The sequence below is a fragment of the Danio rerio genome, chromosome 22 (assembly GCF_052040795.2).
Source record: "Danio rerio strain M-AB ecotype USA chromosome 22, GRCz13ab, whole genome shotgun sequence".
NCBI lineage: Eukaryota > Metazoa > Chordata > Actinopteri > Cypriniformes > Danionidae > Danio > Danio rerio.
The window spans coordinates 30575001-30592896 of record NC_141042.1 but is presented as its reverse complement, the minus strand read 5'-3'; the positions used below and the strand labels follow the sequence as shown (position 1 = coordinate 30592896).

The following is a 17896-nucleotide window of genomic DNA, read 5'->3' as shown; positions in this document are numbered from 1 at the left end:
TTAACGATAATAATAAATCACTGATAATGACTTGAGCTAAACATATTAATATTAATAAATCAGTGATGATGACGACCTGAGGTTAACATATTAATTATATTAATAAATCAGTGATGATGACCTGAGGTTAACATATTAATAATATTAATAAATCAGTGCAGATGACCTGAGTTTAACATATTAATGATATTAATAAATCAGTTATGATGATCTGAGGTTAACATATTAATAATATGAATAAATCAGTGATGATGAGCTAAGGTAAATATTAATGGTAATAATAAATCAGCGATTCATAATAATATGAATAAATCAGCTAAGGTAAATATTATTGATATTAATAAATCAGAAATGATGACCTGAGGTTAACATATTAATTATATTAATAAATCAGTGATGATGACCTGAGGTTAACATATTAATTTTATTAATAATCAACTATGATGACCTGAGGTTAACATATTAACGATAATAATAAATCACTGATAATGACTTGAGCTAAACATATTAATATTAATAAATCAGTGATGATGACGACCTGAGGTTAACATATTAATTATATTAATAAATCAGTGATGATGACCTAATGTTAACATATTAATTACATTAATAAATCAGTAATGATGACCTGAGGTTAACATATTAATTAATCAGTGATAACATATTAATAAATCAGTGATGATGACCTGAGGTTAACATATTAATTATATTAATAAATCAGCAACGATGACCTGAGGTTAACATATTAATTATATTAATAAATCAGCGATGATGATCTGAGGTTAACATATTAATTATATTAATAAATCAGCAATGAAGTCCTGAGGTTAACATATTAATAAATCAGCGATTATGACCAAAGTCAACATATTTAACAGAATAAATAATCAGATTAAATAAATTTACCGTCTCAAATAACCTGTCTTGTGTTTAAACTAGTGCTATGTTGGTTCACCTTTCTGGCGTTTGTCTTTAAATGAAATTGACATAATACATGCTAAAAACCGAATTATTAGACAAAAATTCGCTAAATTAGCAAGAGACAAGCTTAGTCACGTTTAATAGCTAGATTTAAATTCAAAACAATATTGTTAGCTTGTTTTAATTGAAGCCAGAAAGTAAATCGCAGTAACGGTAGAGCAGCACGTCAATCTAACGTTAGGTAGGGACGGCTAATAGGCTAACTTAATGCAAACTAAAGTTAAATGTTGCTCGTTTGCGTCGCTAGAAAAAAAGGGCAAATCCATAAACACATATGAATTTTACAATCATTACTGCTTCTTTAAACTTATAGAAGAAACCCGGTAATCTTACCTCTTCACGTGTCCTCTTCACAGGTGGAAATGGCAGTTGAGTTGCGTGTGCGTGGGTGTGTGTGGGTGTTTTCTTCTTTTTTGAATTTGCGATTTTGGCGGACTCTGCAGGGGGGCACATAATGATGACGTAATAACGTTTGATTGGCTGATAGAGATGTTGTCCCTGGGTTATCATAAATTATGTTGGTCTCAGGACAACTAGCACTTGGCAAAATCAGGACGAGCGGTTTCCTCATCTGAGAGGTAGGAGAGAGCGTCTGCCTTAATGTTCTTCGAGCCAGGGATGTACGTGACTTGAAAGTCGAAGCGTGTAAAGAACAAAGCCCATCTTGCCTGTCTAGGGTTCAGACGTTTACAGGATCGAATGTACTCCAGGTTTTTATGGTCTGTAATGACGGTGAATGGGTGTTTGGCGCCCTCAAGCCAATGTCTCCACTCCTCTAAGGCAGCCTTCATGGCGAGGAGTTCACGGTTTCCCACGTCATAGTTTCTCTCCGCGGAGTTGAGTTTGCGGGAGTAGAAAGCACAGGGATGGAGTTTCTTCGTAGATAGGGATCTCTGGGACAGAATGGCTCCAATGCCAGTGTTAGATGCGTCGATTTCAACCACGAAAGGTTGCTCGGGATCAGGATGACGCAGAATGGGTGCACTGGAGAAACGGGTTTTGAGCTGGTTAAATGCTCGAGTGGCGCCTGGGTTCCACTTAAGGCGGGCATTATTAGCCTTGACCATGGCTGTAAGTGGAGCAGCTACTGAGCTAAAGTTTCTTATGAACCGTCGATAGAAGTTGGCAAAGCCCAGGAATCGTTGTAATTGTCGGATGGTCTCCGGTTGTGGCCATTGCATAACTGAATCGACTTTCTGCTGGTCCATAGCCACACCTTCGGGACTGATGATGTAACCCAGGAACGATATACAGGTCTGATGGAACTCACACTTTGAAATTTTAGCGTACAGCTGGTTCTGAATGAGGCGTTTGAGCACCGCTCTGACGTGCTGGATATGCTCTGATAAGGAATTGGAGTAGACCAAGATGTCGTCGATGTACACTATGACCCATTGGTTGAGCATGTCTCTGAATATCTCATTTACAAAAGCCTGGAACACGGAAGGACTGTTTGCTAGGGCATAACGAGGTACTCATAGTGGCCGTTGATGGTAGAGAACCCGGTTTTCCACTCGTCTCCCTGTCGGATAAGGATGAGGTTGTAAGCACTGTGGAGGTCCAATTTGGTGAAATACTGGGCTGAGCGGAGCTGTTCAAGGGCTGCTGGAACCAATGGTAAGGGATAGCGATATTTGACAGTAATTTCGTTCAATCCTCGGTAGTCGATGCAGGGGCGTAAACTGCCATCCTTATTTTTAACGAAGAAGAAGCCAGCTGAAGCAGGTGATGTGGATGGTCTGATAAAGCCCTTTTCTAGCTCCTCGGAGATGTAAGTGTTCATGGCTGCAGTCTCAGGTTGAGAGAGAAGGAAAATTCGACCACGAGGGGGCGTGTTGCCTGGCAGTAGTTCGATGGCACAGTCATTTTCACGATGAGGAGGGAGCTTGGTAGCTTTCTGCTTATTAAAAGCCTCGGTTAAGTCATGATAAGCCTCAGGAATTTGACTGAGTTCAGGGTCTTCGGTGCTGGTAATCATGTTGATTTGGACTGGGGAAACAGAATGCAGGCACTGGGTAAAGCAGTGATCGCTCCATTTAATGATCTCACCAGTTCTCCAGGAAACTTGAGGGTCATGTAATTGTAGCCATGGTAACCCGAGGATTACAGAGTGTCAAGGGGAGTCGATGGCAAGGAGGGAAATCTCTTCTACGTGGAGAGAGCCTGTTTGTTGAGATATTGGTAGAGTTTGGAATTTTATGTGTCCCTCTCCCAGTGGGCGCCCATCTATAGCAGTGATGGCTAGGGAGGAATCACAGGAGGTTAGAGGAATGGAGTGAGTGATAGCAAACGTGTAATCGATAAAGTTGCCAGCGGCTCCGGAATCGATCATGGCCATGGTCAAAATCTCAACTTCTTCGGGTTTCAAACTGACAGGTATACTTATGTCAATAGTGGTTGTGAAAACTGTGGTAGCACTCACCGGAAGGGTCTTAGGGGGAGGCTTGTTGGGACATAAGACCTTAGTATGACCTGGAAGTCCGTAATAGAGGCACAGGTGATTTCTCCTCCTTCGTTCACGTTCCTCGGGGTTTAGACGGGTTCTGCCCAGTTGCATAGGTTCAGCGGGAGTTTCAGGAGATACAGGACTGAAAGCAATAGAGCATAGTGGGTTACGAGTGCGGAGGAGAATGTCTAACCTTATGGATAGTTCGATCAGCTGGTCCAGTGTTTTTCCCTCGTCACGACACGCCATCTCTTTTTGCAGTTCTGGTTTCAGAGCCTTTCTGTAGAGTGTAGTAAGTGGATCATCAGCCCAGCCTGTTTGCGCTGCCAGAGTGCAGAAATGCAGTGCGAATTCAGCTGCGGAGCGATCTCCCTGTTGAATACACAATAGCTCCTCACCAGCATTACGACCACCCTCGGGGTGATCGAACACAGTGCAAAAACGTTTGAGAAAGTCATTAAACGAGGGAAATATCGGGGTGCTGTCTGGCCAAACTGCAGTAGCCCAGTCTAATGCTTTCCCGATGAGCAATGAGCATACAAAAGCAATTTTCCCATTTTCGTCCTTAAACAGATGGGGCTGTTGGGCGATGAACAGTTTGCATTGCAATAGAAAGCCTTTACATTTAGCTGGGTTACCTGAGAACTTGTCAGGAAATGCCAATCGAGCTCCGGAGACCGTCGGGGGTTGTGTCACAACGGGTTGACTCAGAGAGTAGTTGGCGGAGAGTTGCGCTGTGGGAGCAGCTTGCAGGTTTTGCAGTGATTTCACAAGTTCGTCTGTCAACTGAGTTAAGTTCGTTAGTTGCTGTTGATGAGTGGTCAGTACCTGAGCTTGAGCTGTGACTTCGTGAGACAAAACCTGTATGGCTGCGGGATCCATGTTGGGCGAAGTCTTCTGTAACGGGGAGACTGACACAGAGGGATCCATTTGCAGTATTTATTAAGTCACACTTTACTCAACATACAACACGCACGACTGTGCGAACATACAACATACACAGCAATGAAGATTAGGGCTGGCGATTGACAGACACAGTGATTACCAGGCATGGGTCAGAGGCAGGCAGCGTGAATCAGAGTCTGTGTAACAGGCTTGGGTCGAGGGCAGGCAGCGAGTATCAGAGTCCGTGTAACAGGCTTTAAGTTGTGGGCAGGCAGAAGGCAGAGCAGAGTCAGGAAACGGGCTGAAGTTGTAAACAGGAGAGTGAGCTGTGTGAGTGTGAGCTGCTTATAAAGGGTACGTGGGTCATTAACAGAATGAAGATCAGGTGTGCTGGATCAGAGTGAATGGATGATGTAATGTTTAAAAGTCCGGAGACCCAACATTACCGTCAAGCTATCGTCCAATCTCACTAATTAATGTAGACACTAAAATAATTGCTAAAGCACTTTCACATAGAATAGAAAAAATCATGCCATCCATAATCCATCCAGATCAAACCGGTTTTATTAAAGGTAGACAATCATCAAACAATACACGCAGACTCATAAACCTAATACACCACTCATCAATAAACAAAAACAAATCTATCATAGTCACCCTCGACGCTGAAAAGGCTTTCGATAAAGTAAACTGGAAATTCCTGTTTTCCACATTAGAGAGGTTTGGTTTTGGGGAGTCATTTATTAATTGGATCAAAATTCTCTACACATCACCCTCAGCTACTGTCATTACTAACGGACTAACATCACGCAGCTTCACTCTACACCGGGGAACTAGACAAGGATGTCCACTCTCTCCCTCTTTATTCACCATATTCATTGAACCACTTGCAGCAGCCATCCGTCAAAACATTTATATTAAAGGAATTCAAACATTAAACATACACCATAAAATAAGTCTTTACGCGGATGACATATTATTATACTTACAAAATCCCCAAACATCATTACAGGAAACAATAAAACTTATTGATACCTTTTCAAATATTTCGGAATATTCAATCAATTGGAATAAATCTGCTATACTCCCATTAAATTCCACCAGTGTGGATGTGACATCCCAAACATCACAAATCCCTCTGTGCACTAACTATATCACATATTTGGGTATCAATGTTTCCGCCAGGCTGTCAGAGTTGTTTGCACTTAACTATACTCCGATACTTAAAAAAATAGATGACGATCTGCAACGCTGGATGAACTTACCACTATCCATCATGGGCAGAATATCAGTTACCAAAATGTCCATTCTCCCAAAAATAAACTATTTATTTTCAATGATTCCAACACAACCCACACATACCTGGTTCAAATCCCTAGACTCAATTATAACAAAATTCTACTGGAAAAATAAAACCCCAAGAATAAAATTGACAACCCTACAGAGACCAAAATCACAAGGAGGATTAGAAGCACCACATTTTTACAACTATTTTTTGGCAAATCAGCTTCAAAACATACACAATTGGATTAAACCTAACTCATCAGAATACACATGGCAAGACATTGAACAATCAATATGCAAAGACATTAACATTTCAGAATTACCCTTTCACAGTCAATCAATCAAGAGACATCACTGTTTTAAAATGCCGACAATAGAAGCAACTCTGACAGCCTGGTGGAAATTCCATCAGGTCACAAATTCCCCACTCACACCATCTAAATACACCCCAATTTGGAATAACCTTGATTTCCTAGCCAACAAGAAGCCACTTAACTTTCACACATGGGCAGCCAAAGGAATCACACAACTTCAACATATCTTTATTAATAATAATCTGGCACCATTTCCCCATATAGCCCAGACATACAGCATTGGGAGTAATTGCTTTTTGGAATATTTACAAATCAAATCATCAATTAAGTCAAAATTACCTAACCAATCAATCAATCTAGACCTTCCACCTCAAATCTCAGAGTTTATTAATATATCGCCCTCCAAAAAATTGCTCTCCCAAATATACAAAATGATATCAAAATCAGACAATGCATTAGTTCTACCAACCACTAAATGGCAAACAGACTTATCTATTAATCCCAATGCTGCATTCTGGACTCAAATTTGCAAAAACACATTTTCCATGACTAAAAATGCTAACTTACAACTTATACAGTACAAAGTACTTCACAGATCACATTTAACTGGGCAGAAATTATTTAAAATGGGTTTCACGTCAGAAATATGTTCACATTGCACACAAAACACTCCAGACACATATCTTCATGCCTTATGGCATTGCACTTCAATTAAATCATTTTGGGTAAAGGTTACTGACTCACTCTCCAACTTAATGGGTTGTCACATCCCACTGTGTCCCTCCCTCTGCATATTAGGTGACATATCCACAATCAATATAAATAATACAAATGGTCAGTTTCTGCTGGTGGCTCTAACTATCGCAAAGAAAACTATCCTCATGAACTGGAAATCAAGAAATACCATTCACATATCATACTGGAAAAACTTGTTAACAGAATACATCTCCATTGAAGATCCTCTTTGCCTGAAGCCATTCCCTAACAACACCTTCATCAGTACATAAACAAGAGGGGAGGGGAGAGAAGGGGTCAGGTAGAGATGAGGAGAAAAAAAAAAAAAAAAAATCTAATATTTAATCTAATTAAAAATAAATAAATCAATTGGGAAAAAAAAGTATAATGTAAACAAATAAAATAAAAGAATCATAATTCGGTCTTTATATACTTTTTTACTTTCCCTTTTGTTCTATTTGTTCCCCTTTCCTGTCCCTATCAATGTTATTTATTCATTTTTATTATATATAATATTTGTTTTCTATTTATTATTATTATTATTATTATTATTATTATTATTATTACTATACATAAATTATTATTATTATTATTATTATTATTATTATTATTTATATACCAGTGGCTCTCCTGACCAACAACAGATAAAAAAAAAAAGAAAAGAAAAAAAAAAAAGAAAGAAAGAAAGAAAGAGAAGAGGAGGAAAAAAAAGAGAGAGGGAAAAAAAAGGAAAGAAAAAAATCTACTTGCATGTACTAAATTCACAGGGTAAAGTGTAACGTAGGCATGGCAGTCTGGGCACTGCACTGGACTGATCCATGCCACACGTTACACTTTTTTTAATGCATCACAAAGCAACTGACAAACACTATATACCTCAATGCCCATCACACAACTACAACCTCCTCAATTTATTGTTACAGCTGTTGTTATTTTTATTATTATCATTATTATTAGTATTATTACCAGCATGAGTATATTATAGTTATCAAATTACAGTAATAATCTATCATACATATCTTTAATATTATTCTTCCATGTGGAATTGTATAATTCATAATTAGCATTGATATAGTGTTTTCTTTTTTATTTATTCAGTTTTTATTATTATTATTCTTTTTTTTTTTTTTTTTGGCTTATTCTTGTTGCTTTGTTTGCTGAACTTTATTTTTCTTCTCTCTTATTGTTTCTTTTTTCTTCTACTCCTCCCCTTCCTTTTCTGTTTTTATTTTTTATTCTATTTTATTTATTTATTTTTATTATAAGTATTTTATTAATTTTTGTTTATTATCATTAGTTTATTTTCTCTTTTCCTCTATCTCCCCTTCAAACTTACTACTTACTACTATTATTATTTGTTATTATTATTATTATTATTATTTATTATTATTATTACTTGTCCTCTCCCTGATTTTCCCATCCTCCCCTCTCCTCGACACCTTTGTCATAAATGGTATTACTTTTATTTTTTGAAATCATTATTATTATTATTATTACTGTTCTGACTTGTCCTGTTATCTTTCCATTATCATTATTACAAGTATTTATACCATTATCATTATTAAGGTTGCAGTTGTTGTAGTAGTAGTAGTAGTAGTAGTTGTAGTTGAAGTAGTAGACAGTGTAATAGTATCGATTGTTATTGAGAAATTGTTACGGAGATTTTTGAAGTAGTAGTTCATGTAAGTAGTAGCAGAAGTAGTAATGGTGTGGTAGTTACAGTAGTAGTAGTAGTCGTTGTTGGTGTAGTAATATCAGTAGTAGACGTTGTTGATGTAGATGTAGTAGAAGTGATTGTAGTAGTAGTAGTAGTAGTAGTGGTAATAGTAGTAGTAGTAGTAGTAGTAGTAGTAGTAGTAGTAGTAGACATTGTATTAGTTGTAGCAAACGCTATAGTAGTATCAGTAGTGGTAGTCGTTGTAGTAGTATCAGTAGTAGTAGTCGTGGTTGTGGCTGTAGTAGAAGCAGTAGTAGTTGTAATATAAGTAACTTTTTGTAGTAGTAGTTTGTGTAGCACTTGTGATTTAGTATTATTGTTGTCAGTTATTACTGTTGTCCTTTCTTTCTTTTTACTCTAATTTTTACTATCATACATTAATAAGCATTGTTGTTACTCCCTACCTCTGACTGGTTTCTTTCTATATGTTTTATCTATATCTGTGACACTTGCTTCATTTATTGACTGTTATTGTTCCTTATGTATGTACTCTGACCTGTCCACCAAGTTACCTTTACATGCATACACACACTCACACACACACACTCACGCACATACCAGTACATGACTATATTGTTGTTGTTTTTGTTTTGTTTTTGTTTCGTTGCTTTGTATTTGTTATTTGTTGACGTTTTCTTGTATTTGTATGATTTTTGCATATTCTAATAAAAAAAAAAATAAAATAAATAAAAATAAATAAATAAATAAATAAATAAATAAATAAATAAATAAAATAAAAGTCCGGAGATTCCCCTCGCTGGCCAGCGAGGGGAATGACTGGGACTGAGTCGGTGACATAGTTATACTATAACTCATTTACCACCAAGTGTAAGTTCAAAGCACACCATTTTATAAAAACTGCAATGCTAAAATGGTGCAAATTCATTTATTCTTGTCATGACAATTTTAATTATGAAACTTTAAACCCCACAAAAACAGAAGGGATGTTTATGAACAAATTACTAGGCAACAGATTTAAATTCCTCTGACTCGTATTCACTGGCTGTTAGCACTCGCAAACTGTTTAAGAAATATTTATAAATAAATGTTTTATCTTACACATTGAAATAAAGCATTTTGTTATCATGTTTAAAAACATTACTTATATTACGATATTACATCATTTACTTACCCACATTAAGTTGCAAACTCAAAGGCTTTTGTTCATCGTAAATTTTAAAATAACTATGGTATATTTTAGGCACTTCTCTAATACTTCATAACAAAAATATTTTATGTGTTCATAAGATTAATTAATTTACCAAAAATGGGTTGCAGCTGGAAGGGCTTCTGCTGCGTAAAAAACATGCTAGATAAGTTGGCGGTTCATTCCGCTGTGACGACCCCGGATTAATAAAGGGACTAAGCCGAAAAGAAAATGAATGAAAGAATTAATTTCTTTTAGATTTGGAATGAGATTAGGGGTAAGTAACAGTTACCTCAAAAATTTAAATTGTCTTTAAGCTGCTATTACTATAATATACAGTAATATGAAGTATTAAATACATTTCAGTAGTTCAGTACTTTCTCCTTGTGTCATTCCATTGTTATTATCCATACAACTTATGTAACTAATATATATGTAAATATATATGTATATATATATATATATATATATATATATATATATATATATATATATATATATATATATATATATATATATATATATATATATATATAATATAGATTCATTCATTCATTTTCGTCGGCTTAGTCTCTTTATTAATCTGGGGTCGCCACAGTGGAATGAACCGCCAACTTATCCAGCATATGTTTTATTCAGCGGATGCCCTTCCAGCCACAACCCATCACTGGGAAACACCCATTTACACTTATTGTAACATCCCTTGGATGTATTTATCATTATTATTTATTATTATTGTTTATTTGTGTGTTTACTGCCCATTGGGAGTGGTTATGTTGTGTGTTTCTCTTTTACTTTTACTGTGTCTCTCTGCCTGCTCATTAGGTAGAGCTGATTGGGCCCAGGTGCTGCAGTAATGCGCTGCTGCAAAAGAGCACTGCATCTCAAACCACAGAGAGGTTCACTTCTCCCCTGTTCCAGACTCGTGATTGTTGTGGTCATACGTTGTGTGTGTTGATCTGGTTGGTTGTAAAAAGAAGTTTAATGGGCTATTGAGTTAGAATTGACTTCTGTGTGTTGAGAAGCTTTTGCGTAGTGGAATTTTACAGGCAGTGTGTCTGTTTTCTTAGTTATTATTTAAATACATATATTCTTTTGTGTGTGGTACGTAAAAGGTAATTGTATTGTTTCTTTGTCTGACTTTTTGATATAAAAATTGAAGCTGTAGGGAGAGGGTGCCATTTTTATTTTTGTAACTGTTTGACTGTGTTTATTGATAGTAAGGGAGTTGAGGAAAGCCTGTGTTTCATTTCTTTTCTTTTACCTGAAATTAGGTTATTTAGTACTCCTCCTGAGCTAGACCTGTTTTGTTTGTTGTTTTGGTTAATCCTTCTCCTGAGATTTACGCTTAATTTATTGATTAAGAACCAAATAATAAAAATAATTTAAGTTTACGGCTTGTGGTTGTTTTACATTTCTGAGGCAGGATTGAAGTGTTCCCTCAATATTGGTTTATTTAATTTATAAACAATTCATTAATTTGGACTTCTTTTTTTCTCAAATTCTAAATTTTAATTTTCTTTGTTATTGTCCTTCCCCAACCCTAGACCAAAAAGGGGAAGGGACGTAACACTTATACACTTCCGTCAATTTTAGCATACCCAATTCACCTGTACCACATGACTTTGGACTTGTGGAGGAAACATGAGCACCCAGAGGAAACCCACTCAAACACGAGGAGAACATGCAAACTCCACACAGATATGCCAACTGAATCAGCTGAGGGTCGAACTAACCACCTTCTTGCTGTAAGGTGAACATGCTACCCACTGCGTCACCTATATTCACGGTTAAAGTCAGAAATATTAGCCACGTTTATTTTTTTTCACCAATTTCTGTTTAACGGAGAGAAGATTTTATCAAAACATTGCTAGACATAATAGTTTTCATAACTCATTTTTAATAACTGATTTATTTTATCTTTTCCATGATGACAGTAAATAATTATTTACTAGATAATTTTCAAGACTCTTCTTACAGCTTAAAGTGACATTTAAAAGCTTAATTAGGTAAATTAGGTGAACTAGGCAGGTTAGGGTATAGGGCAATAATTCTGACTTCAACAGTATACATATTTATATTATGTATATACATAATCATCATATCCACTATTTGCATATGGAGACCTTGTGAAATCTAAATAATGCAATGTTATATTACAGTAAAAAACTGAATGGAAAAAAATGTATATGTAGAACACTAGAGAACAGGCTACTAGAGATCATAGAAAATATAAACTTGCCTGTAAATACACTAGGGATGCACCGAATATTCGGTAACCGAAATTATTCGGCCGAAAATAGTCAAAAAAGCCCTTTCGGTGTTCGGCCGAATAAGTAAAAAGGCCGAATAAATTTTGCCGAACAATGACGTTTTTAATGCCGCGATCAAAAAGTAACCCGCGTAGAGTGAGAGGCGCGCGCTTTATGCAGCAAACATGTCAGCAGTGTGGAAGCGCTTTAAAGTGTAAGAGAAAGAGGCAAAAACGGCCGTTTGCAGACACTGTTCTGCTGAATTTTCCAAAGGAACGTTCTCTCTCTTCTCGCCCCCTTTGAGCAGATAACAAGAGAGATAAGCTCATCTGTGGCAGACGTCATACATTTACGTGCAGCACTAAAGCGTCTTTTAAACAAAGAGGCTGAAACAGACCACGGAGTGAAAACAGCTAAAAGTGCGCTCTTAGAAGCTGTCAGCGCACTATTTAGTCAGGCGGACTCAGAACACCTTTACTTTTTTCGCCATATAAAATATCATTACTTGGATATGGGGAAAAAGCTGCGCACACGAGAAATGATCCAGGCCGAGTTGGACTTGGGAAAGCCGCTAGGTATTGGAGACGGACGGTCAGGTGATGCACAGCGCAGGAGATGAAAACAGCGCAGAGAGTAACGGGCTCGTACTACAGATGAGCCGCGACTGTTTAGTGCTGCATCTCATGTCATCGATGAGAAGAGGAACCGACTTTCATGCGAGACAGCAGAGAAGCTACTTTTTATAAAGAAGAACCTGCCACTTTTCCTGAAGAAGTAGGCTTATGTCTAGGACAGTTATTCATTTGTTGTCATCCACATTTTTTGCACTATTCAATGCACATTTGTTGTTGTAGACATACAGTTGCATTCTTTCAGCAGTCAGTTATAGGCCTAACATAGGCTATTCAAGAAGGGGGGCTTCAAAGATGGCCAAATAAAAATATTTTTTTTATTTTACTAATTTATTTATTTTAAGTTATATTGTGCTTTGTTTGTAAATTATCTGCTGGAATGTTAAAAAATGTTCAGTGTTAAATAAATATTTTTGAAATTGTATTTTTGTTATTTGATTTATTTCTCTGAAAAGCAACACAAAATAGTAAAAAGCTAATTTTTACTATTTAAGTATTGTAATGGTGAAAAAATTGGCAAACTAAATGGAAAAAAATGCAAAACACCGCATTCGGTATTCGGCCTTCGGCCTTCGGCCAAGAATTTCATTATTATTCGGCTTCGGCTTCGGCCAAGAATTTCATTTCGGTGCATCCCTAAAATACACTTCATCCAACTGAAATGACTTGCATGGGAATGTAAAAATATAGACTTCGTCCTTACACTTTTGCTAATTCGTCTACATAACTTTTTGCACTGCCTGCAAATAAGTAGTAAAGTTATTCATAAACATGTATTACCTTTGGCAATGCAAACAAACAAACAAACAAACAAATAAATAGACAAGTTAAAATAATCTCAGTCTCATTTGTAGCCATCTTATTTTAAGTTTGAGGACTGCTTCTATATTGAATCAAACAATAATTTAAAGTAATTTAAAAGTTGAAAGCATTGAAAGAAAATCTAAATTTGAAAGGTTTCAAACAGTTACAGTACTATAAGAGGGTGAAACTTGTAAGTGCTTAAAATAATTGTTAAACTTGAAGCAAATATGCTATACATATTTACTTTACATATTACTTTTATTGATGTTATTTTCTGAATAGGATATATATATATATATATATATATATATATATATATATATATATATATATATATATATATATATATACTTACCAAATGTAGCCGTCTTTATAAGATGTCACCATGTTCATGCTTTTGTTGCATTGTCTTTTTCTTTGCATTGACAGTATAGACCAATTACCAACCTACGTCACACATGACGTCACACGGGTCCCCGGTTGCAAAAAAACAGACAGGCTGCAATGGGAAAGATGTTGTGTTGTGTGGTAGGATGCCGAATTCGAGTCCAAAAATAGAAAACTTAACTTTACCATACACCACACACTTCTTTAATACTGACTGCAGATGTCTTTGGCTAAATGGGAGCTGAATGAAGTGAGGAGCTAATTAGAAATGCTGGACTCTGCAGTTCTCATATCATATCAGGTCAGTTCACGCTATGCTGAATCATACACATCACTCGTTTTTGATTGCTGAAATGATTTCAGCAAAAACAGTTACATATGGTTAATTAAACTGCTGACACTGAATGCTAAGAATGAAACGTGAAAGTTATGTTTATTAAGGTAAACTTAGTTTTATATTCACACATTTATTCAGTTACAACTTGTGACAAACTCCCTATATTGTTTACCACGGCACTTTGAATATTCTGAAATATTCAATAATATTTTGAATAGTCTGAAATGCCCTGCAAGTGTGACTTGAAAACAATATTAGCACTGTTTATTTGACTGTAAACAATGTTGTACTTTGATAGTCATTGGCTATTGCTAAAATGATTTCCTATTTAAAGTTTGCAAATAATATTTTTATAAAATTATATTATAGAAAATTAAATTATAGGAGAAAGTGTGAATGTGCGTATATAAAACCAACTTTACCTTTATGTGTAGGTTCACATATCCTGCTGTACAGGTGAAGTTCACTGTCAGAATGCAGTTGTTTTGCGTGTTGGTGATTAATTACCCAGGCCTTGTATAACGTTAGCTCCGTCTTGTTTTCTTGTCTTTGGCTAGGCGGATTCTCGGTGTTTAGCTCTTGAATCTGGTCATCATGGAGCAATATTTATTGCACATGACCTCAAAGAACAACATTGTTGGCATCAAAAGACTTGTAGACCTTTAACTTCTCTTGTGTAAAATCACTCGGAGCGTCATTGAGATTGTATATTTGGGGCTGGATGCTTGGTCATTTCGTCTTATCCAATATTCATTGGGAGGGTGCTATCGCAAATGGACCTGTCAGATAAACGTCGCTCACTTTAACGTTAATTTTGCTGAATCACTGTGCTTGTCACTGGGCGACGAGCTGTTAAAATATGCTGAAAGCATTATGTAAATAATATATATAATATGTAAGTAATATATCTTATTTCTAAGACAACAACAAACTCTGCATCTGCATCTGATGTCATTCCCTCGCAGTAAATGCTGGCGCTCCCGGTTGCTTTCTGCCACCTCCCTGCGCGTGCATCCTGAATGTCTCTCTTAGCCTATTATACAATAGTTTGAATGTTTAATGCAGTTTGCTTAAGCTCACCTTCATGTACTTAAGTGTACAGTATTAGTGCACAAATTTTCAAACTAACATGTCTATACCAAAAACATATACAATGTTGTTAGGCCAAACTGTGGGCTGGCCCACTCGAAACAGAAGTTCACTGTGGGCCCATAGCAAGTCCACACAAAGTGGAGTGTATATAGCCACAATGGGCGAAGTATAGGTATACTATCTGGGTCAGAAGTATGTCCTATGAGCATGCTCTGTGGGTATTTAGTAATTACCAAAATAGTTAGGTCCCACTAATACTAAGTTGAGTCCAGGCACAAAATGTGCCTATAAGGTCCCAGTAAAGCACTTATATGCAGGGCCAATGTGGCTTTAACACAAAACAAAACTAGTTCACTTCTACTATGTAGCAAAATAGCACAATATCACTTCAACTGCATAATTACATATTTTGAAAGGATAAAGTAAAATCAGTAGTAAATGAAGCAAATAAAAATATAAAGACAACAAGGACTAATTTTCAAAGGTTTGGGACAGAATTGCTTTAGTTTATAAAAATGCAGATATAAAAGTAACCTTGTAAACAATTATTCCTTTTTAATATGTTAACTTTTCCATTTGAATATGTTAAAATATAATTTATTCCAATGATGTTAAAGCTGCATTTGAGGCATTTGTGTCCTACATAAAATAATTTGAGAAAAAACAAAACATTTTACTTAAAATTTACTTAGTTTAAAAAAAAAAAAGTAAGATTTTTATGTGTGTATTTTCTTTACCATTTGCACCTTAAGATTTCCAGAGTAAAGAATTTATTAAAATATTCACAGGAGTTCCAGGATTATAAAGTTATAGATATTTCAACAATTAAAATAAATTTAGGCTTTGATTATTATTTTTTTTTGAGAGAGAGAGAGAGAGGGAGGGGGGTGCAAACAAACTAGTTTAATTAAAAACAAGAGGATGTATGCATGCAGAAAACTATTTCTGCACTATTCCCTGAGAATCCCAGTTGTAACATGCACACAGAAAAAATATACATCGCTCATGCGTTGTGAGACTGGCGAAACAGCTTTCCATGCAGAGGTGTCTGCACACAGTGAGTTTGCATGTCAACCTAAATCACCAGATAAAACTAAAGTTTAAATCAGGGGTTTTCAACTGGTTTGGCCATGGGACCCACATTTTTACATGGTCATCAAGCCGCGACCCAAATTTTTAGGAACTATAATACAATTTTAGGAATTATAATTCATTCAAATTTATTTGTTAACATACACAAGTAGTGACAGATAAATTATAAGAAAATCACAAAGACTAACAAATACACAATATTTTATTGCTGTCATATAACAAAATGTATAAAATTATAGAAATAAAAAAGTGAAAACGACAAAGACTGTAAACAGTGGTTAGGGTAAGGAAAGGTTCAGTTAACATAAACTAAACTAATAAATATTTAAATATAACTAATAAAACATGTTGTCTGGTTTCTAAATGTTGTTTTAATTTAGAAGGTTTCATGCTCTCTTGTTAGAGAACCTCACTACTTATGACACATTGAGGCTTTAAGTCTTTTTGTCGTCAATATATGTAAATCCACACTTTACATATTTGGGATCGTTCTTGCGCTTCAACATATTTGTTGTTATAATTAAATTAAACTTCACATGTCAAACATATGTGCACGCATTTTAAAGTAAAAGTCAAAATAAGTAAAAAATTCAGTTTTTGTTGTTGTTTTTTTTAACCACACACTCCGCGACCCACAGAAAATGTTCTCACGACCCACTTTTGGATCGCAACCCACCAGTTAAGAAACACTGGTTTAAATAATATGATGACTTAATTTTGAACTTTATTTGAGCTTTATTTTCTTAAATTTAATTCTTGGCCACCAGAGTCAGGTCTCAGACAACAGATAATTCTATAAAAAAGATTTAATTAATATTCATAGAAAAAATATTTCTTAGATGATCTTAACAAATCACACCAGTTGAGTCTTGGTTCCTAGTTACTGTTTCCAGTTGAGGGGGAGCAATGCTAGGTTGATCACTTACTGGAGTGATGACCAGTCCTCATCCTGGAGAACCAATGTTCCAAAGAGTTTGGCTCACAGCTGCCCACACATCTGCTTGGAAGCTTCAGGTTGTTAATCGGCAGGTATAACTGTGCTGGAATGGAACTGGAGTCAAAATGCAATCAGGAATAGATGGCATCCAATACTGCAAAGGAACAGCAAGTAGTATGTTAATAGCATAAATACAAATTTTAAAAAGATTGTCATTTTCTTTCAGCAAGCAAATACTAACAACATGTCAGTGCAGAACCAATGATCTGATCACACAAGATAAAAAATTCGAATAAGAGATGTGTGAAAAGAAATTAACATGTTAAATTAATAAACTGTTGATACACACATGTCATTGACAAGCTGTGACAATATTAATAATGGGTTAATATAATATTTTAAAGTACATATGCTGGCAATATGATTCACGCAATATGAAAAGCACACTTTTATTATATATAGTTGAAGTCAGAATTATTAGCCCCCTTTTGATTTTTTTTTCTTTTTTTAAATATTTCCCAAATGATTTTTAATAGAGCAAGGAAATTTTTACAGTATGTCTGAAAGTATTTTTTGTCTTCTGGAGAAAGTCTTATCTGTTTTTATTTTGGCTAAAATAAAAGCAGTTTTTAATTTTTTAACCCATTTTAGGGACAAAATTATTAGCCCTTTTAAGCTATTTTTCCCCCCATAATCTTCAGAACAAACCATATTTTTACAATAACTTGCATAATAACCCTAACATGCCTAGTCCACCTTATTAACCTAGTTAAGCCTTTGAATGTCACTTAAAGCTGTATAGAAGTGTCTTGACAAATATCAAGTAAGATAAAAAAAAAGAGAAAAAAAATTCA

The 17896-nt window shown here is 35.6% G+C and overlaps 1 protein-coding gene across 2 annotated transcripts in view; it reads left to right on the top strand.

Moving 5' to 3' along the window:
- Window positions 1-10902, top strand: part of LOC137488914 (uncharacterized) — a 45639-nt gene extending 34737 nt beyond the window's left edge. For both annotated transcript variants that reach the window (XM_087304519.1, XM_087304520.1), the window contains exon 14: window positions 10335-10902. In XM_087304519.1, coding sequence (XP_087160645.1) covers window positions 10335-10366 — 32 coding nt within the window. In that variant the 3' untranslated portion in view covers window positions 10367-10902. The remainder of the gene's footprint in view (window positions 1-10334) is intronic.
- The last annotated feature ends 6994 nt before the right edge of the window (window positions 10903-17896 follow it).